The 23069-nt window shown below is 36.2% G+C and overlaps 1 protein-coding gene across 1 annotated transcript in view; it reads left to right on the top strand.

Annotated features, from left to right (window-relative positions):
* Nucleotides 1-23069, top strand: part of DPYD (dihydropyrimidine dehydrogenase) — a 960132-nt gene that overhangs the window by 267157 nt on the left and 669906 nt on the right. The window contains exons 7-8 of the mRNA XM_056139087.1: nt 8562-8643; nt 18489-18576. Of these exons, the coding sequence (XP_055995062.1) occupies nt 8562-8643; nt 18489-18576 (170 nt within the window). The remainder of the gene's footprint in view (nt 1-8561; nt 8644-18488; nt 18577-23069) is intronic.

The raw sequence follows: 23069 nt of genomic DNA, 5'->3' as shown, positions 1-23069 counted from the left end.
AACGTCTCCATTCATCCCGGTTGCGTGCTAGCGTAGCCCAATGGTATCTGTTCGTTCTAGGAACATGCAGAGCCTCAAACCGATCATTTAGGGTCTTGACGAAGAAGTCTGATCATCTTGTAGGTGGGCGTCCAAGTGATCTTTTGATGTCCTGATCTTAGTAGTATAGGAAGAAATATTTTATTTTCATGAGAAAGCTAAGATGGAATGGGTCCTGTTGGTGAACTATAGTATAGAAAATATTTATAGTTACATGAAAGTTTATTGTGCTGGATAGATAATTCTAAGTTAGGTGTAACCCCCCAAGCCATATGCATTTGTGTGTATACGTTTATATGCATATATATTGTGTTTATTGTGTTTATATAAGGTTTAAAGTTTATTGTGCTGGGTAGGTAATTCTAAGTCAGACACACATTAAAATTGTGTCTTTATGTACTTATTGAACATTTGATAGTGGGCAGATTCCTTTGATTAATGACCGGTTCTGAGTGTCTTTAAAAAATACTAAAAAATCATTTTATTTCCATTGCCTTAGAACCTTCTAGTGCCTAGGGACAATAGAAAGTTTTTAATCAGTCTCAATTGAATCATCTCATGGTAGAATCATATGTGTCATTATTGCAGGATTATAAAACCTGACACTGGAATTTAGCCAGAATTACAACCATAACACTTTACTGTTGATTTATTTTCTCACTTACAGATGCCATTTGTTCACTTGTATTTTCAGTGTCTAAAAAGATTAAATTAACTTTGTATTTGTAATCAATTGCTTAAAGAGGTGATGTCAAGTTTTATCTTCCCTTCTTTGCATCGAAACACATTCCTTCATCCCTTGTGGGATAGAATCTCAAGCACCGTTTTGGTAGATAATATCCAGGATTTAATCCTGACTGTATTGAATGCAATGTATTACTTTTTAGTCTGTAACAAATTTATAATACAATTAGATCTTTACTTCAACTCTTGCATTCTTTATAGGACATGAGTTTAAAGGTGTAAAATTCTTGATATTATATAACAAAGTTAAAGTCCTTATTAAAGAATGTAAGCATGCAAAGCAATTTTCTTTCTACTTGTAAAATTTAATCTACATTTTTTGTTGTGTAGGATATCTAGGTAATTTTTAATGGTAATTTTTACTTGAGCTCAGAGGTTGCAGTATTTTAATTATCTATTGTATTTCACTTTGATTGACACCACAACCAGTGGGATCAAAGTGGAAGTTACAGGAAATATTTTGAGAACATGTGTGAGGTAACAATTTAGAAGCCAGGTGTCTTAAGCAGACTTTATTAATATTTTTACAAAGTATACATGGATTCTGTTTGTAAAAGAATAGAGATACATTTTCATAGGAAAATTATTTACAAAAAAGACATGAACATAGAAGAAACATTCTTCCAGTTTATCTGACACTCCAGAGGTCTACTAAAGGATTTGCAGATTTAGAGTGGCCGCAAGCAAATTTTCATAAGCAAATCAAACTTGCAGAATAATTCTAATAAATTCCATTTCCTGTTTTTTGTTTTTAATTTCCTTTTTTTACCTCACAGTTCTTAGGGCAATTTCACTTATTTGCTTGATTTCTATTAATCTGTACATGAAAACTTAAAAAATAATGTGTCTACTCCAGCCTCTATCTTTCTTTTACGAACCTGGTGAAGGACATGGTACGGCGATGGTGATGTAATTTGGGATTTGAGAAATTTATAGAATCGAATTATTTAAGGACCAATGCTGGGATAGAGAAATCAAAGCTTTGCTTGAGACATGAGACCTTTGTGGTATTTAACTGTTCAAGTAAATAGAAATGTGTGGTATTTAATCCTGAAAAATAAAACAGTGCAACTCATTACTTATGGATGACCTTAAAAGTCAGGCTAGGAGGTGTTTACCAATCCCCAGAATGTCTGACAGCAGGCTGGCTGTGTTCCTCTAAGACCCTACTTACATGCCTTTGCTCAATTCCTATCCCCTGAGCAGATCCAGACAAATTTTAGCCAGTGATTTTCCTCTTGTTCCTTCTGTTTTTTATCTCCTTGCCATTTCCCCCACCCCATGATGCCTTCTTTGTTCTCCAAATATCTAAAAACTGATCAGTGTCATATTTCAGAGGCCCAGTTTTTGCACCCCATAATGGCCCTCCCCATTTAAATTTTCTTGTTTACACTGGGTATTTAATTTTATTGTATTTTGGCTTGAGGGGGTAATGACTTAACTCCTTGCAAAGCAGCCTAGCAAAGAAACCAGAATCTGGCATCCCATTTGCTCTGATATCCAATCATTTTTCAAATTTATACTTTCTCTATGCTCAGTCTTCATCACATTAATTTGGATCTCAATTCCCTATTTTTTTTCTAATTCATAGAACAGTTCTTTCTTTTTCCTGAATCTGCATTTTAATCACCTTTTCTTAAGGTAGAACCAGTGACCTAAACAAACATAATTCTTCTATTATACCATGCACTTATATATTGATTTCATAAAAATATGTATTAGAACTTAGTCAGAGATCTAATAGTTTGTGCATGTATTTTGAACCTCATTTTGCCATGGTTGACTTATTGAAATGGAATCTTTATCCACAATTCATTGTTTTTTTTTTTTTTTGATTTCCAGCCAAAGCTCAGAGGAACTTCATTAGAGCTCAATTTTAGTCCATTCTGAGTTTCCCTCCCACAGAGCCTGTGTCTATCAAGATTGAGTATCAGTATCCACATAAAAATCCCTAGTTTTTAAGAATCTTTGCTTAGCCTTAGGCTCATGCTACAAAATATACTGACTAAATAACTATTATTAATGATTTATGCAATATCTTAACAAAGAAGAATGCATTTGAAAAAGTGACAGGAAAATGCAAAGAAGTTTAGATGCAAAAAAAAAAATGAAAGCTAGGTGTGTGGAAGAAACTAAGACTAGAGAAGGGTTATTTATCAGGTTTTCTGAGTTCAAAGTATCTAAAGCTGTCTTCCGGTAAAGAAGAGAATTGCAAATACACACCTTTTTTTTTTTTTTTTTTTTTTTTTTTTTGCTTTTTGGCTCTTACCCGGCAATGCACAGTGGCTCCTCCTGGCTCTGCACTCAGGAATTACTTCTGGCAGTGCTCAGAGGACCATATGGGATGGTGAGAATTGAACCTAAGTTGGCCGTGTGCAAGGCAAACACTCTACCTGCTATGGTATCGCTCCAACCCCTGCAACTCAATATTTTACCTCACAATTAGTCATACAAAAAATAAATAAATAAATAAATAAATAAATAAATAATATATTTAATCCTCAACATATACCGCCCATTTGCTGCTCTAACACATTGGACATTTATTTGAGTTTAACATTTTTATGTTTACCTTTAATATTAGAAACCATTACAATATACTCTAATGTGATTATAGATGACCCTGTTTTATTGCTTGCATCTGTGTGTGTGTGTGTATTTGTGCATGCAGATAGCATGTTCTTACAGTTAGAGGCTTGCTGCAACTTTACATTGAGCAAGTCTATCAATATTATCCTTTCAAGCGCCATATGCTCATTGCGCATCTCTCTGTATCATAGTTTGGTAATTCTCATGGTATTTCAGATATTCTCATAATTATGTCTAATGGTTGTCTGGGATACGTAATCTTTAATGTTACTCTTGTAATTGTTTGGGGGCATCACAAAATGCACCCATCTGAAATGGCAAACTTAATCGATGAATGTTCTGTGTTCTGACTTCTCTACTGACAAATTGTTCCCCAATTTCTCTCAGGCATCCCTATTATCTGAGATAGACAATATTCAAACTAGGTCAGTTAAAAATCTTACAATGGTCTCTAAGTGTTCAAGTGAAAGGAAAAATTTCCTATCTTCCACTTTAAGGCAAGAGTTAGAAATGATTAAGCCGGGGCTGGTGTGATAGCACAGCGGGTAGGGCGTTTGCCTTGCATGCAGTCGACCCAGGTTCGATTCCCACCATCTCATATGGTCCCCCGAGCATTGTCAGGAGTAATTCCTGAGTGCATGAGCCAGGAGGAAACCCTCTGCATGGCCAGGTGTGACCCAAAAAGCCTTCCCCCCCAAAATAAAAGAAATGATTAAGCTTAGTGGAAAAGGCATTTTGAAAGTTGACATATGCTGAAAAATTTAGTCTTTTGCACCAGTTAGCCGAGTTGTAATGGTAAACGAAAAATTCTTGAAGGGGATATGAAGTACTACTTCAGGAAACACATGAAAGATAACAGTGGAACAGCCTTATTTCTAACATAAAGTTTTTGAAGATTGAAACACCTGCAATATTCTGTTAATCCCAAAATTAATGCACAGCTAGATCCTTTCAATTTTATAAAGACTGAGAGAGATGAGAAGGTTCCAGAAAAAAAATGATGAAGTTCATGTTTAACATAACAGATATTATTTTTGAGGCATAAATAAAGAAACCATCTCTATAACAAAACACAAGCAGAAACAGCCATGTTAGAAGTAGTCGTTGCAGTCAGTTATCAGGAAGATCAAGCTAGATGGTTGACACAGCAACTACATTCCACAACAAAATGTCCATATTGAAGAAACAAATAGATTAGAAGAAGATGCCACTCAATACATATACAGTGAAAGAGAAGAGGCCAGTGGCTGATTTCAAAGCTTCGATGAATAAAGTGACTTTATTAGGAGCTCATAAAACAAAAATCAAGCCAATGCTCAATTACTATTTCAAAATGTCTAGAGTTGATGTCAAGTCTTTTATGACTGTGCTTTGTAAGTGAAATACCAGATCCTATTCAAAATAGGTAATGCATATATTTATTCTAACAGAATATGGTTTATGGGCCATTTTCACCAAGTTCTTCTCAGGAAAACAGATAAATTTAAAATGTTGGTGTTCATTGACAATGCAGCTAATCACCCAAGAGATGAAGATACACAGAGATTCATGTTGTTGTTGTTCTTCCCCTCCCCCACCCCACCCCATGCCTGCTGTTGACCTTATACTCATTCTTCAGGCCATGGATTCAATTTTTAAAGTCATATTACTGAAGAAATAAAAGTTCATTAGGATAGAAGCTACTATAGATAAAGGTTTATCTGGTAGATATGAGCAGAGTGATTGGATGACTAGAAAGAATTCTACATTCGTGATTTCTTTTAGAACATCTGTGGTTCAAGCAGTTATCTGCACTGGCCCTATGCTAGTGGAAGGGAGGATCTGCTGTGCTTAGAACCTGTAATCCAGAGAGAAGGCAATCTGAGTTATGCTGAAAAATTCAGTGACATAAAAAAACAATGAGTGGGTGGAAACATTTTAAAGTAATTAGATACAATGAACAAAATGAATTGTCTCATGTAGACGTATCTTGTCACGTAAGGTTTTGATGAAGAGACAGAAATCTTAAATGGAATCTTGGAGGGAAACAGATGTAGATCAAGAAAATTTTGAGGACTGAACCGAATTCTGTGAGATCCTAAAATGCCAGATTTAGTAGAGAATGAGATGATTTTTTTTTTTTTGGTCTCCATCATTTAGAGCTCCTGGACACAGATCTGTCTTAATTTACATTACCTGTATTACATTACATTACCTTACAGGTGAGAAGAACCTGAGAGGATTAGAGGACTTCATGTCTTCTAAGGGATTTTCGTAAACCAGAACATCACACTTTGGAAACTGAAATATGATGCAGAGGCAAAAAAGTGTTCTGTGACGTTAACCACATGACCTAGATTATAAAGATCATAAGTCAGCAATAAAATTGAGAAAAATATTGAAAGTGTACAGCTTTGGCCTTAGAATATCCTGAGCCAGAAAAAACCAAAAAATATCCCACAAAGACAAATCTCAGTAAAGGTGTGATGGAGAAATCCAACAAGGCACAAATACAGATGGTCCCCAATGGGTTACCACACTGGGCACATAATTTCCATCTCTGATGGAAGCCTTTGACTGCAGTAAAGAATGATTTTTATTTTTTACCTTTTCTTTCTTTTTCACTCAGCATCTTTTTTTTTTCAAAGGGAAAAGTGGCTCTTTTAAACACTAGAAAACTCACAGTGAGAGTCACCATCTCTTTGAAAGTCAGAAACTCTCCCCAGCTCCCTCTGAAGGGGTTATATAGGCTGCCTTTTACTTTCTCTGTACTCTGGAGGTTTTTGCTACTCAAGCTTTTACTTGCTGCTAAGTCTTGTGGTTTGGGGGCACACTTCCCACTCAGTAGTATGAGATGGACTGATAATTACCTACCTTTCTGCCCATAAGTAAACAGACCGTACCTTTACCCAGCTCTCCCTAATCTCAGGCTTTCATGGTGAATTTTTTCTTTTCCACTGGGCTTTTTCAAACAACCTTACACCCATTTGTAACTCATAGCAAGCAGTCAAAAGAAACAGGAGCATGGATGGCATTGTTTCCAGTGCACATGGATGACTGTGGACCTCAAGAGTTCTATGGATGAAGTAATCCTAGATGTGGAAATTAGAAGTGAAGTCTTATTATGTGACTGAATTGCTCTGTTCTATTGATAAAATTTGAATGGAGGAATTCTTCTGTAAGAATGAATATAGAAAGTGAGGGTCTATTTCTGGTGAAGAAGCTTTGCACATTATTAAAAAGCCTACATAATGGTTTAAAGTACTTTATAATGAGGAAAGAGAGTGTACAGCTGGTAGGGTATTTGCTTTGCATGCAGGTAATCCAGGTTTGATCCCCATGTGGTCCCCCAAACATCACCAGGAGTGATGTCTGAGAGCAAAGTCAGGAATAAGCCTTGAGAGAGACTAAGACTGGCCCCAAACAAAAATAACAACAAACACAAAATCCAACATTTTAAAGCCTAGTTAATAAAGAAGTGGCTTGATTTGAAAGGGTTAATTCCAGTTTTGAAAGTCTACTGCAGGCATTAGGCTGTCAAATACAGTGACAAGTCACAGAGCTTTTTTTTTTGTGCGTCAAATGATGCAGCAAACTTCATTGTCTAATTTTAAGAAATTGCTACTCTCCGGTCTTCCTTCCACAACTACACCCAGATCAGTCAGCAGCCCTGAGCATCAAGGGAAAAGCTTCTGCCTTGCTGAAGGCTCACCCTGTTAACATTAACAACAACACATTTTTAATTGGGGATTGAAGTTTAAAAAAATATGTTTAAAATGGGGCTGTAGAGTAGGCAGGCTTTGCTCATTGCTGACCCATATTCAATCCCTGGGGCTGGAGCTATAGCACAGCGGTAGGGCGTTTGCCTTGCAGGCAGCCGGTATGGCCGACCCCAGTTCGATTCCTCCGCCCCTCTCGGAGAGCCCGGCAAGATACTGAGAGTATCTCGCCCGCACGGCAGAGCCTGGCAAGCTCCCCGTGACGTATTCGACATGCCAAACACAGTAACAACAAAGTCTCCAATGGAGGCGTTACTGGGCCCGCTCGAGCAAATCGATGATCAATGGGAGGGCCTTTACCTTTACCTTTACCTTTATTCAATCCCTGGTACCCCAGAGGCCCCCCGAGCCTTACCAGGAGTGATGCCTGAGTTCAGAGACAGGAGTAAGTTTTGAGAACCACCAGGTGTGGCCCTCAAAATAAACAAAATTTATAAAAGCAAAAAAATTAATTAACACTTATAAATTGTTTTCATGGGCTAGAGTGATAGCAGGTAGGGTGTTTGCCTTGCACAGGGCTGGCCCGGAGTTGATTCCTCTGTCCCTCTCAGAGATCCCAACAAGCTATTGAGAGTATCCTGCCTGCACAACAGAGCCTGGCAAGCTCCTCGGGGCATATTCGATATGCCAAAAACAGTAACAAGTCTCATAATGGAGACTTCACTGGTGCTCGCTCAAGCAAATCGATGAACAATGGGAAGACAGTGCTACAGTGCTGTGTTGTTTTTATAACAATGCTATTGCATGAATAACATACTACCTTATAGAATGGACAGTTGTATAGCTTTATATAACTTTTATGTGAACTGTAAAACAAAAACATTCATTTGAAAAATTTTATTGAACATTTGTTTCACTGATGTTGTTTGTAAACAAACCTGTGATATCTTGAGGTCCATTTATATATTTTAGTTTTTTCTCCATAAGTATTGACAATGAACATTGCTGTCAACTAGAACTATGATAATGCTGTATTATTGATCTTAATTAGAAAAACTTAGATATATTTGTAGAATATCATATACATTAGTATATTTCATGTGTACATTAAGACTAAGCTCTTAATTAATTTTTGAAATTTCATATTTAATTTGTAGAAATTCATAATTTTTTGTCAGGTAAATCAACTAAATAATGTTCACATGTAAACTTAAAAATTGGAATAATCTCTAAGTAAATTTAAAAATGGAATAATCTGATTTTGACTAATCTATTATGTTTTCCATTTTTATTTTAATTTCCACCAAAATATAATACATTTGTCATACATATAATACTTTGAATGTTCTCACACTCATACTATGTAATGTGAAAATACAGATAAAAGAGATATTTTTTCTTTAATACTAAGCAATGCAGATAAGATATGATATTGCTTTAGTCGGTGATTTTTTTTTCACAAATGCTAATTCTACTTTTTCTTCTTTTCAGCATTTCTGAAATCCCACAGTTTCGGCTGCCATATGATGTGGTAAATTTTGAGATTGAGCTTATGAAGGACCTTGGTGTAAAGGTAAATTAAAAACATAACACATGTGCTGTTGAAAAGAGTAATCTCTGTACCAACGATTAACAGAAAAATGTCACACATTTTAGGAGAGAACAATTAAAAGTTATACTCGGCAGAAGCAGAAAGATGCTTCTCCTTGCTTAGGGCATTTGTCTGTCTACTGTCTGAATGCCACTAGCCTGGAAAAGGGCGATCAATAGTTCTCATCTGGCACGCCTGCATGTGATTAATTGTCTGTAAGAAACAAATTCCTAAATTGCTTTAGGGGTTCAGTGCAGCTAATAGAAGGATTTGGTTTCTTTAATCACCCTTTTCCCATGTATGTTTTCTGCAATCCAAAACATTGGTATTTTACAATTTGAAACACAATTTCACACAGAGATTTATTTATTTATTATTTGTATCATATCAGTACTGTTACCGTGATAATCCTTCTTCAACGTAAGTGGTAAATCAGTGATGTAGAAAGCAAGAGCTTTCATTGTTTGCAAAATAAATATCCTGTTCTTTTAAGGGAAAAGTTGATACATTGTAGTTTCAGAATATACCTTTAGCTATTACTTTTCTTTTTGTAGTAGAGTATTAAAATCTGGCTATTTTCTTGGACATATTTAATATTTGTTGTAAAATGTTAATTTTCCATAATAGGTATGACACAATTTGCCAATAAAATACTGTGGTTTAGACATCACATTTCATTGTATAGAAATATTTCAAAAACAATTATTTCTTTTTTTTAAATTTATAAATAGAAAGTAAAAGGAGAAATCCTCAAAACAGCATTTGGTGATTTTACATATATTATTGCATATTACTGGGCTCATTGATGATATATTTGCATATAACCATTAAACAAAAATATCTTTTAGGATGTACTTAGTGCATCTATGCACGACTTTATTAAAACTAAACATCAGAAATAGTATCTGAAGGTCAATTATTTGCTCTTTACAAATATGCACTGTCTCACTGTCCTCCCGTTGTTCATCGATTTACTTGAGCAGGCCCAGTAACGTCTCTATTGTGAGACTTGTTGTTACTGTGTTTGGCATATTGAGTATGTCATGGGTAGCTTGCCAGGCTCTGCAGTGCAGGCGAGATACTCTTGGTAGCTTGCCGGGCTCTCCAAGAGGGGCAGAGGAATTGAACTCAGTTCGGCCGCATCGGCCGCGTGCAAGGCAAACGCCCTACCACTGTGCTATTGCTCAAATATATTCTTTAAATATTTTTTACTTAGAATGACGTAAAATACAAGTTTTTATCTGAATGTCATAAAAAAGGAAATGATTGAGACTTCAAAGTAATCCTTTAATTGTTACCAACTGAAGATGAATGGTAAATTATGGCACATTTCTAAATTAATTTCAACATTACATTTAATTTATATAGTACCAAATATATCACATAAATTCGGACACGTCTGTTTCTCTTACTAGAACATTCTTCAAAATTTTCTACTAGAAATATATACTGAGGACCAGAAGCTATACATTATACATTGTAGTTGTAATCATGCTATGTCCTATTTTCATAGTCAAATAGTTTTCACAAAGTTAAAGAATATTCTTACTCTTCTTACTCTTTTTTTTTGCTTTTTTTGGGTCACACCTGGCGAAGCACAGGGGTTCCTCTTGGCTCTGCACTCAGGAGTTACTCCTGGCGGTGCTCAGGAGACCATATGGGATGCTGGGAATGGAACTCGGGTTGGCCGCGTGCAAGGCAAACGCCCTACCCGCTGTGCTATCTCTCCAGCCCCACTCTGCTTACTCTTGATCCTTATGTTTTCAAAAGTAAAAGCATGGAGATACCATTACACACACACACACACACACACACACACACATATACCCACACACATATGTGGAGAGAGAGAGAGAGAGAGACAGAGAGAAAGAGGGAGAGGGAGAGAGAGAGAATTGCTGGAAAGATAAATAGATCTGCTAGCCTCATTCCCTTGAGAATGTGTAGGAAGGGTTTAATATTATATTTTGGACATGTGAATTTTAAACTAAAATTAATTTTATTTTCAAGAAATAATTACAGACTCAATTTAAAATGTTCATATTGTCTTGTTTATCTCTTAGGGGTATTTTTCTCCCAAGATAGAGCTAAGTCCTCAAATTTGCTTTTTAAATAATATCTTGTATATATAACTACTGACGAAAGGTGACAGTTATTCCTTTTTCCCTCCCTATTTATTTGCTTATTTGTTTTGAGAAGTGTTGAGAGGCCCAGGGTCTCTCAGGTAATTCTATACCAACCAGGGTGGCTTATCAGTGCTAGAACCTGAAATTGCCAGATTGCTCAGGCCCTTCCATTTTAGGGAATACTGGTCTACCTTGACAGTGAGTGGAGGTCTCCAAAGACACAACTATCAATGTTGGGAGTCTTCAGGGATGTACTGAATAATGCTTGTAGGTGGTGGTGATCCCAGGTGGTGCCAGGGATCAAACCTTGGCCAGGCACATGGCAGTCAAGCATTCTAAATTACTGTAATATCTCCTAGACCCTTTCCCCTCATTTAGTAGCTTTGCTTATAAAATAATTAAGTACTTATGGGAAATATATCTATAAATATAAATCATTGTAGGAAGCTTACTTTGACAAATATTGTGATGAGTATTTGACTAAAGGGTCTTATAAATAATCTGAAGATCTGGAATAAATGTTTTACATAGCATGTGGATGGCCTGATTTATATTCAGGATACCATAGGAGCAATATATACATATATAAACATAAACATATACAAATATATAAAACAAATACACTGTCTTGCTCAAGGATCACTTTTTTTTTAAGTTTTTTTTTTAATTTATTTATTTTTTAATAGTGAGAGACCATGAGGTACAGTTGTAGACCTACACATTTTTGTGCTTGGGTTTCAGTTATACAGTGATCAAACACCCATCCCTCCACCAGTGCGCATTTCCCACCACCACGGATCCCAGCATCCCCTCCCCCCCCAGCCCCCATCCCACCCTGCCTCTGTGGCAGGGCATTTCCTTCTCTCTCCTTTTGAGTGCCATGGTCTGCAAAAGAGGCATTGAGTGGCAATCATGCTCAGTCGACAGTCTACCCTCAGCATGCTCTCCCATCGTGGGTGGATTCTCCCAACACCCTTTATTTGGTGTTCTCTTCTCTTTCTGAGCTCCCTTTTCCCCTAACATGTGTGGTTGTCCTCCGGGTCATTGGGTAAAATTCCTGGTACTAATCTCTGCCATAATTGGGTGTTAGTTTCCTATTTTGTTACTTTATGTTACAAGGATCATGTTGGGACTGTGATAGCAGAGCAGGTACGGATTTTGCCTTGCACGTGGCCAACCCAGCATCTCATATGATCCCCCGAGCACCACCAGGAGGAATTCCTGAGTGCATGAGCCAGTAGTAACCCCTGGGCATCGCCGGGTGTGACCCCACACCAAAAAAAAAAAAAATAAAGTTTTATGTTAGGGATCAGTCCTGGGGTACAGGGCATGGGGCAGGTGGAGATCATATGAGGTGCCAAGATTTGAATCTGGATCACTTTACATGCAAGGCAAGCACCCAGGCCACTATCTCTCTGGCCCTCAAGTCAATTTGTTGACCACAACTTAAAGAAATCTTTAGAAGTTTAATTTTATAATACCAACTTAACTCTAGGCTGGAGGGATAGCACAGCGGGCAGGGCGATTGCCTTACAGGAGGCCAAGTGTGCCTACCCGAGTTTGATTCTTCTGCCTTCGATTCCTCCACCCTTCTCGGAAAGCCCAGCAAGAGAGTATCTCACCCGCATGGCAAAACCTGGCAAAGCCTGGCATTATGGCAGTGATGACTTAACTCTATTGCCAAAAATTCACACATATAATAACAAATATAAGTAAAGCAAAATTAAATAGGTTTTACATAGATTTAAACTCTGCAAGGTCAGCAACAGTATTTGTTATCTCCTGGTATATTTCCGGTTGTAATATTCACTGTATAAATAAGTGAATGCAAAAGAAAACTTTTAAAAGGATTACAAAACAAATACAATTCTGCATACACAAATATAACAAAATGATACAAAAATAGATATATAAAACAGAAATTCAATTTATTTATTAAAATCAATGTATTAACTGGACAGGAGTTTTTAAAAAGGGGAAATAAGCATTTTTCCCTTCTATCCACTGAAATAAGCAAAATTTTAGTGCTCAAATCAAGAAAATAATAAATCTTCCATAGAATTTAAAATTCTGTCTCATAGACGATGAACAAACATCATGTATTATCACTCACATTGTACTAGAGATTTTAGCCTATAATAGAGAGGAAGGATATACTATAATGGATAAGGAGCAGAAAGTATTTTTAATATTTTTTAATTTCCTTATTGTCCATCGTTTGACTGGAAAAATTCACTTTACAATAAATAAATAATAACCAAATTACCTAGATATTGGGCTGGAGCGATAGCACAGCGGGTAGGGCGTTCGCCTTACACGTGCCAACATGGCTGACCCGAGTTCGATTCCTCCGCCCCTCTCGGAGAGCCCAGCAAGCTACCGAGAGTATTCGATATGCCAGACACAGTAACAACAAAGTCTCCAATGGAGACGTTACTGGGCCCGCTCGAGCAAATCGACGATCAACGGGAGGGCCTTTACCTTTACCTTTACCTAGATATTAGATACAAAATAAGTTTAAAATGTTCAACCAGAAATCTAGCATAGTTGAGAGTGAAGAAGTTAAATTAAACTTGATTTAATATGCATTTCTGTTTTCTGATGTAATGTGTTTATAAAACTTCAACTGCCCCCAGTGCTGTGTTATCCCATCAACGGCCAAGACCCAAAGACTATAAAACCCAGCTCCCGGAAGAGAACAGCACAGAGTCTCCTGCCCCCATTCCTGCCTGTCCTCACCGGGGGCCCCTTGGAGTGGGGTGGGGTGGGTTGAGTTTCCCTCCCCACCCTGAGCAGAGCCCCGGCAGCCAAAGATCTCTGGAACCAGCCACAGCAGCCACGCAACATATTATTATCTACTTCTTAGAGCGATAGCACAGCGGGTAGGGCGTCTGCCTTGCACGCAGCCAACATGGCCGACCCGAGTTCAATTCCTCCACCCCTCTCGGAGAGCCCGGCAAGCTACCGAGAGTATTCGATATGCCAGACACAGTAACAACAAAGTCTCCAATGGAGACGTTACTGGGCCCGCTCGAGCAAATCGATGACCAACGGGAGGGCCTTTACTTACTTACTTACTGTCTACTTCTTACTCTTAGAGAACCCGGCAGGCTACTGAGAGTATCCTGCCCACACGGCAGAGTCTGGCAACTCCTTGTGGCATATTCGAATCTATAATATTTGGTTACATATTCCTAAAATTGTATGTGTTTCTAGAAATTCTTTTGATTAGACTATGTAGTGGTGTCTTTCTTAGGTTAATGCACTTTCTAGGAAATTCAGCACGGAGCATTTTGTTTTCTCTTTCACTAATTGCTTTGTGAATATTTTTATCTTTGATAATTCTTTATTCCTCTTATCTTTACATTAGTTACTCATTTTTTACCTCATAAGTTGCATACTTAATCTTCATTTCTCAAGTTTCAATAATGAAAACATCTTAAGCATTAATTTCTCTTAATAAACATCCCCAGCCCCCATATTTTTTCATTATTTTTTTCAAAAGTAATCATAATTTCATATATATTATTTACTCATGTATTATTTGGTTATAATTTAAATCTTTCCCCCTTAATAAAGTAGTAGGATATTCTCCATTTCTTATAAAGTGATAATATCAAATAAAATAAAATTACTTATTCCCTCCAAAAAATTAGTCTCAACATTTATGTTTTGTTTAAGCCACATTTTGCTTTTATATTAATATGTCAAGTACAGACCACTGCAAATTGCTTTTAACCTTAGATAGATTTTAATATGTCTCAGGTTATATTTGTGTCAGATGATTTTATCTTTTAGGTTAAATGCTTTTATTTTTGTATTGCAATTGCAATTGAGAATGTAGGCAAACATGCATTTTTGGTTTCACATTTTTCTGATATTCTTGACTCTTTTCATAAACAAATATAAATTTGCATACACATCTTCCTCAAATTTGGGAATTTTATTCTTGCTCTTTTTACTAAATTTTCTTTAGATTGTTTGGAACTATAGTTTTCCTTTGTGTCTGATCTTTTTTACTTTATATTGGTTATTAACATTATTAATTTTATATATTAAGAAGTAAAATTTTATTTTTCTGTATCATCAGAAGTGGCTTAATGAAATATTAAATTCTTTAAAATATTAATAAATTTAAGTTAAGGTAGATGAAAAGTCTAAAGCCTCACCTTTGGTTGTTGTTATTTGTTTGTTGGACCACTCCTTTCAGTGCTCAGGGCTTACTCTTGGCTCTGTGTTCATGGATTTCTCCTGATAAGATTTGGGGCATCCTAAGGGATGCCAGAATAACACCTAGGGAAATACCACATACAAGCAAACTCCCTCTTTGCTGTACTATCTCTTTGGCCCAGGATCTAAATTCATAATGTATTTAATAGGATCTAATTCTATTAATCATAGTAGTAGTGCATATTATAAGTTATTATTAAATGCTTTAGCAATACATCATCATTTTTGAGTTACAATGATCAGACATCCATCCCTCCACAAGTTCACATTCCCTATAACCAATATCCCCAGTATACCCCCACCTTTCCCACTCTCCCACTGTAACTCAAACATGAAAGCCTGTAACTATATCTCACGGTGAAACAATAAAATTTTTTAAAAAGTACATAATCATTTAATGTTGATTTTTATTCTATGATAGTTATTATGTTCCGACTTGTGGATATTAGTTATTGAGCTTACTTTGCTGTGCCCACCTTTAAAAATTTTGTCTAAATGTTTAAACAAAATACTTGGGTCACACCTTAGGGAGTTCTGTGCTCAGGAATCACTCCTGGTGGGCACTGAGGAACATATTGGTGCAGGGATCGACCCCAGCTGACTGTATGCAAGACAAACACCGTCCGGGATGTCCTGTCCCTTTGCTACCTTACCCACTACCATGAACTTTATACATTTAAATTGTGTTTATCTGCCAAAATAAAAATAGAATCCATATTTTCAGGGAAAACTATGACCCTCTGTGATGTACGTCTCCTCATCTCCCCCTTCTACTTTCTCTGTTCTTTGCATCTTTATGTGAGCGTTATCCCAAGCAGTGCTCAGAGGTTGCTGGGGCAACAGCTTATACATGACCCAGTTTTGTGAACATTGGGACCACCCTGGAAGTGTCCCAAGGCTTCCAGAGTTAACACTGGTGGTGCTTTGGATGAGCAAAAGTTCATCTCAGCTCTCGGGCATGTCTGGGCATGTGTGGCAGCTCGTTGTGCCCTCTGCCTGGGTCTTGCTTGCTCTTTAGACACCAGAGACATGATATTGCCAAAGGTCTCCACCTAGAATGTGATGCCCTATGTCTTTGAATAAGGAACCAATTCTATTCATCATTCTCCTTTTAATTTCAAGAGACATAAAAGACATAAAATGATAGGTATTAGATAGGCTGGTTCTGAAATTCAAATACCTTTATGTTTCTGATAAAAATTCTGATAATAATTGACCTTAGTTTTACCCTCTGTAAAGTGAGGATACTAAAAATACTTAACACTGATTATATGGAATAATATGTTTATATATGCATTATTTAGAAGAGCCCTGGTACATAAATTCTCTGTGGAGTCGTTGCACACACTGTTTTAGTTCTTCCTCTGTGACTCAGTTTAGACACTTGTTTTTAGGAACATGCTGTCCTTAGAACTCAGAGAGCCAAGCATTCTACTTTCTTATTTATGGTGATAAATGAGAACAAATTCAGAGCAAAATCTTTTACTTTAAAGAGGGTACACTGACCCACACCTGACACGTCGATTTCTAAATTGCACTCAAGTGTCTGGTTCCTGAACAGTAGAGGTTCATCTTCTGTTCTCTGGGGATCATCAGCCTATAAAGAGTCTCCAGCCTACTAGTCACCTCTTGGTTGATCTCTCTAGTCTACCTGAGGTTTTCAGTGTAATGGTTCACTGTGATATTCTGTGTATGATCAGGAGAAAAAGCGGAGTATTTGCACAAGAGAATTGATGTGATACTAAGGCAAAATTCTGAATGGATATTCTTATTTTTCCCCTTTTGAATGTGAACTATATCTATTCTGCTTTACGCAGAAACAGAATGGAACTGAATGTGTTCATCCAATTTATTACATCTATCTTTGGACTTATTAATCTGTTCTAGCATAATACCACATCTGTCACAGAACTGCTATCAGAACTACTCTTTGGTTAAGACTTCAGTAGTTTATAGTTACTGTCAAAGAATCTTTTGGCCTCAGAAAGGTGAATTAATTTCTGATGAATTAAAATGAAATCTAAAATGGAATTATTACCTTTTCCTCTTACCTTGCCGCTCCCAGGATAGGATGTTGTGTTTGATTTAGTTTCTAGTTCAGGGTTTCAGAAGTTTTCTTTCTTAGCTATTTTGGCTCTCATTTTGTAGAACATAGGTCCTATGTGTAATATTGTATTCTGCAATTTGAATACTTATGTGTTTCTGATTTAAAAAACTTCTGGATTCAATTGACCTTAGTTTTACCCTCTGTAAAATGAAAGTGGGATACTTTCATAAACTGAGAAGTATAAAAATTTTGATGATATACTTGGAGACGGAGGAGTATTTATTAATTGGTTCTATGATTAGTCTGGATCCAGTGTGCACTAGACTTTACCCAGGTTCAAATTTGAATTTTTCACCTCATTTCTCTAGGTATTCCCGATGTATCTCATAGCTTCTCTTGGTATCAATGGCAATGGAGAATTTGTGTCCAGTGTTCTTAAAACGAGTGAATTTCCCCCTCGCCCCTATGCACACTGGGGTATATGGTCACAATTCCCTTTAGAGAGAAACCAGAGGAACTGCTGGAGTTTTTATGTGACAGGATACTGCAGTCTGTCTTCTTAAGGTCCCGACTAACTCTGCATTCTTTAGGGTCTTGATCTGAAAATTGACTCATGTCTGAGAACCGAGTAAAGTATTGTGTCTTCTAATAGGGGTGACCACCCTTTGCTTTTTGACTTTATTCATCTTCCCTAGATAATGTCCTCTATCAAAATCCTATCCAATCTGTAAAAAGGACCTATTGAAATCTCTCTATTCCTTTATTCTAGTACTTATGACATTAGCTGGGCTGAATCTTTCCATCCTGAAATCCCAGATCAGTGTGTTTTGCACTGTTTCACATTAAACCTATTTATGTCGTAGTCTTCTGCTTAGATCCAGATATTGAGGCGGAAACGGTCTCATTTACCATTTTATTTTTAAAGTGCCTTATATAATGCCTTAAACACACTGTCAAAATTTACTGATTAGAAATCAGGCTGTCAGAATTTACTGATTAGGTTTTTAAATATATAAGCTTTTCTTCTGTTATAGTTTTAAAAGGTAAGACTAGGGACTGGAGCAATAGTACAGTGGGTAGGGTGCTTGTATTATATGTGCTAACCCAGGTTTGATCCCCAGCACTACATATGGTCCCCTGAACCCCCAGGAGAGATCCCCGAGTACAGAGCTGGGAGTAAGCCCTGGGCACTGCAGACTGTGACCCCCAAGTCAAAACAAATGAAAAATATATTATTAGCGCTTAAGTAAAACAAGTTAGTGTTCTACATATATACTGTTTTGTTTATGTAAAGTAGTTGCTTGAAGAAAATGGACTTTTACTTGCATGTGAAATGCATGTCTTGCTGAGTTTCTCTTTTCTGTTAAAAGTAAAGGATTGAAGTAGTCAAATGCCAATATGTAATTATTCAAATGTTCTTATAGATAATTTGTGGTAAAAGCCTTTCTGTGAATGAAATGACTCTGAGCACTTTGAAAGAAGAAGGGTACAAAGCTGCTTTCATTGGGATAGGTGAGTATGTTTGAATATTTTTTATTGTGATTTTTTTTTACCTTCTAGCGTCCTGCCACAATTCTCAAAAAATAACTGGCTTTAGACTTTTTTGCAATAGAACTTTTATCCATTTGAAGAAGAATAGACAAAAATGACTAGGGTCAGCAAATTAGGAGTCTTTTCAATTCTCTCAGCAAACCATACTCACCCACGGGGATCTTTCTTGATAGGTTCTAAATGCTCTACCGAAGCTCAGAATTTGGTCATAGAAGTGTTTAGAGTCTGTTTCTTATTTATTATGAAACAAATTGTCTAAGATTATAACACACTACTCCTTTCTGAGTATATTCAGTTTCTCAAAACTTCATAAGTTATTTTTGTATTGTCTAAAATTTAAAACAGTTTAATCGTATTTTTTAAAGTCACACGGACAATGTTCAGATACTAAGACACTGAATGTGTCTTGAGATTTTGTATTTTCCCAAAATGTGTCATGGATATTGAGTTTTCAGAGTTTTTTTATTTGCTTTCCATCAACTGAGATACCAATGAGAAGAATAAAAGGTGATTTAATTTAGCATCATGAATTTTGTATTTGTTTTCACATATTAACATACTTGAATAAGCATGGTATAAAAACCAAACTTGTCCTGTCTTCTGGTTTTGGATTTGGATGAATAAATGATAAACTTACATGTAAAGAAAGATGGTTCTGTCACTTTATGTGATTACACTGAATTTACAGTATATTTGTTTGAGGACTTTCTTTTCCATCGCATTTCTACAGTATTATCAGGAATTTCTTAGGAATTTCTATTTCAACTAATAAACTTTTCTTAATTGGAATGTTATATATTATGTTACTAAGTAATAAATACTGAGACTATCTTTATCACTTAATGTAAATGTTAAATTATTAAGAAAAAACTAAAGTTTTAATCATCTAGTTTCGTATATATGTATTTATCTTTCTTGAAAAGCATGAATGCTCATGTCACTGTTTCTTTTTATTATTTTCAATTAAATATAATTATAATATGTAGATCAGTTAAAAACTGCAAGAATAAGGGGCTGATATTTTCTGAACCTCAATTTTTAGAAGCAATATACCTGACTTAATTATATTTGCAAATAATCCATTTGTATGGATTTAACATAGAGAAATAAGATCACAATCTTTCAAGTATATTCTGTTAAGACCAGCATTATTGGATCAGTAAGTTGCTATTACTCTCAACAAACATATTTTCAAAATCTCTTGTTCAGACTTAAATGGAAATTTTAGTTTGGTAATAGACCTGAAATACAGGTGATTTCTTTAAATAGCTCTTTAAAATTCACAATTGTGTTTCCTATTGCGGAAGTGTATAAAAGATAATGTTTTCCATTAATGGAGTAGTATATGTTAATGCAGTTTCATCTGTCTCTATGAAGTGAGTCTGCTAAGAATCTTTATCCTGAGTATCCAAGATCTTGAAATATTTTCAGACTAATTGTTCAACCAGCAAATAATCACAAAAAAAATTTTTGTAAAAACTAAATGGTTTTAGCACTCTGAGTGGTTTTTGCTGTAACTATATCTTCCATCTGCAAGAATCAATAATGTTTCAGCTTTTTAAAGTTTCATTCCATTTAATCCCCTTACATATGTTATTTGATAATGTTACATTTGTTCACATTACTCTATTTGACTCTGCACTGAGGTGTGAATACCACATTTAAAATGTGGAGTCCTTTCATATTTATATGCTGTGCATTTTCACGCTGGGAAGTGAATCTTTTGACATTTTGGTGTACTGATGTGTAGAATGCAGTTATGTTCTATTTCAGTATTTTGTCTGAAATACATACCAGAAAGTTTCATCTTGTCAATAAAAAAAAAAAAACTTCTCTCTATTGAATACAAGTAGTCTCATCCTCCAAGAAACACTCATTTATTTGACACTCTTGATTGCTGAGTTGGTAATATATGACCTTTCTATTATTTAACTGCCTGTTACATGGACCACCTCATTTTTTTATATGCTTTTGTTCATTAACAATGCTTCTATATTCTATTTAAACTTCACTTAGCTTCCATTTGCTTTTTCCCACTCGGTTTGGAGAAGAAAATTTCGGAGTTGGAATTCTATACTCTAATTTGAGATTTAGTTTTGCACTTTAAGAAATGAAAATAATAGAAGCCTACCTGGGATGTAACTTTAATTCTGTTTCACCTGGCAGTGTGACCTATCCTCAGTATGTATATCTTTTGTCCTTAAATGGCCACTTCATTTCATTTCTACTAACAAATATGGGGCTGGAGCGATAGCACAGCGGTAGGGCATTTGCCTTGCACGCAGCCAACATGGCCGACCCGAGTTCGATTCCTCCGCCCCTCTCGGAGAGCCTGGCAAGCTACCGAGAGTATCTCGCCCGCACGGCAGAGCCTGGCAAGCTCCCTGTGATGTATTTAATATGCCAAACACAGTAACAACAAAGTCTCCAATGGAGATGTTACTGGGCCCACTCGAGCAAATCGATGATCAACGGGAGGGCCTTTACTTACTTTACTTAACAAATATGGGAAATATGTAGGGACTTCTTTCCTTATAAACTTATACCAAGAATGAGCATATATCCACTTTGTTTATAACTCATTGTTTCCAGCTAGACACATAAATATAGCTAAGCAGCAAAGGATGCTTGGAAGTTAGCTATGTGGACATATACCCGTTAAACTTCTATTATAATAGAGGGAATGAAAATAAATATATCCAGATACTGAGCAAACAGAGTTCCAGTCATAAGTATGCCTTGTTAGTTATATTTCACACATGAATACCTTATTGAAAAAGATCAATAAGTCAGTTAATAGCACAGAAAATACTCCTAGAACTTAGTGCTTCCATGTTGATTACACGAGTAAAATGAAAATGGGGTATTTTCTCTTTTGTAATTAAGCCTATATTAAAGACCTTTATTGGTTACCTATTACATATTTGTCTAAAGCAAGACTATTTTTTATTTCTTATGGTTTGTTAAGGATAGCTTAATAAACTCATTGCAGCAACAGAACTCTGGTCTTTTACGTCCTGATGTTTAATACTGTGTGGTAGTAAGAGTGAAAGTGTTTTACTGTTGGGTCTTTTTGAGTCGACTGAAGATATCTCATTGTCTGTAAGTCACTATGAACATTATGTCTTTTACCTATGAAAGATTTATTTTCTTTTAAATGAATAAAAGTCAGTGTTAAAAGGCTATGTCTTGATAAAACTGATGATATTGTCTTTGACAAATTGGGACTTTATAAAAACTATTTTTAAATATTTTTATTAAAATAAAAATACCTGTAGAAATATGTAACTGTCATTGTTTAGAAATAAAGTAACATGATCTATAGTATAAAACTTTTTAAAAGCATTGGGTGGTTTATGAGCATTATTTATTTCTTTGTTTTACAAAACAATGCTTAAAGATAAAATAATATGGAAGTGTGATGCACATGATTTGTGCAAAGTGATTATTATTTTTTAAATGTAATTTTTGTTTGGGGGAGATAGCTCAAGGGGGTCACACTCATGCCGTGTATGGAAGAGACCAGAGCTTAGTACTTGGCACTGCACTCACGCAGCACTGGGCAATGTCAGGAGCAGTCTCAGAGCAATGTGAACCTGAGATAAGCACTGGGATTATTAGCCCCGGAGCACTGCCATTTGTGACCCTGAAACCAAAACAATAACTTTCAATTCTGGGTATACTTGATGGATTAGAAAATATTAGATGCATTGTATGACTGAAGTATTTCAAGTTTTTATTATCCTTGTAGTTAAGGGAACATGTTTACAGTAATATTAATGCTTGTGCTACAGTTCCTGCACCTCTGTACCCACAAAATGACTAATATTTCATGCAAGTATTACCATGTTATTTCTACTCTAGCTCTTCATTACTGTGGCTGCATAGTGTTACATTGTTTACAAACACAAACACACAAACACAAACATATGGAGCAATAGCACAGTGGGTTTGATTCCTCTGCCCCTCTCGGAGAGCCCGGCAAGCTACTGAGAGTATCCAGCCCACACGGCAGAGCCTGCCAAGTTCCCTGTGGTGTATTTGATATGCCAAAAACAGTAGCAACAAGACTCAATGGACATGTTACTGGTGACTGCTCAAATTGATGAACAATGGGAGGACAGTGTTGCAGAGCTACATATAATGTGTTATACACATACATATGTGTATTTTTGTGTGTGTGTGTGTGTGTGTGTGTGTATGACAGACTTCATGATTTGTTCATCTGTCATTGGACATTTGGATTTTGGATTGCTTTTATAAAATATTTATTTATTTTAATTTATTTTTTGTAATGGATCCCTGTTAGGTACAGTTATAGACTTAAAAACTTTCGTGGTTACGTTTCAGTCATACAGTGTTTGAGGACTCCACCAGTGCCCATTCTCCACCACTAATGATCCTAGTGTGCCTCCCCAACCCACAACTCATCCCCACCACCCCGCCCTGCTTCT

Source organism: Sorex fumeus, unplaced genomic scaffold (assembly GCF_029834395.1).
Source record: "Sorex fumeus unplaced genomic scaffold, SorFum_2.1 ptg000131l, whole genome shotgun sequence".
NCBI lineage: Eukaryota > Metazoa > Chordata > Mammalia > Eulipotyphla > Soricidae > Sorex > Sorex fumeus.
This window is presented reverse-complemented; position numbering and strand designations above follow the sequence as displayed.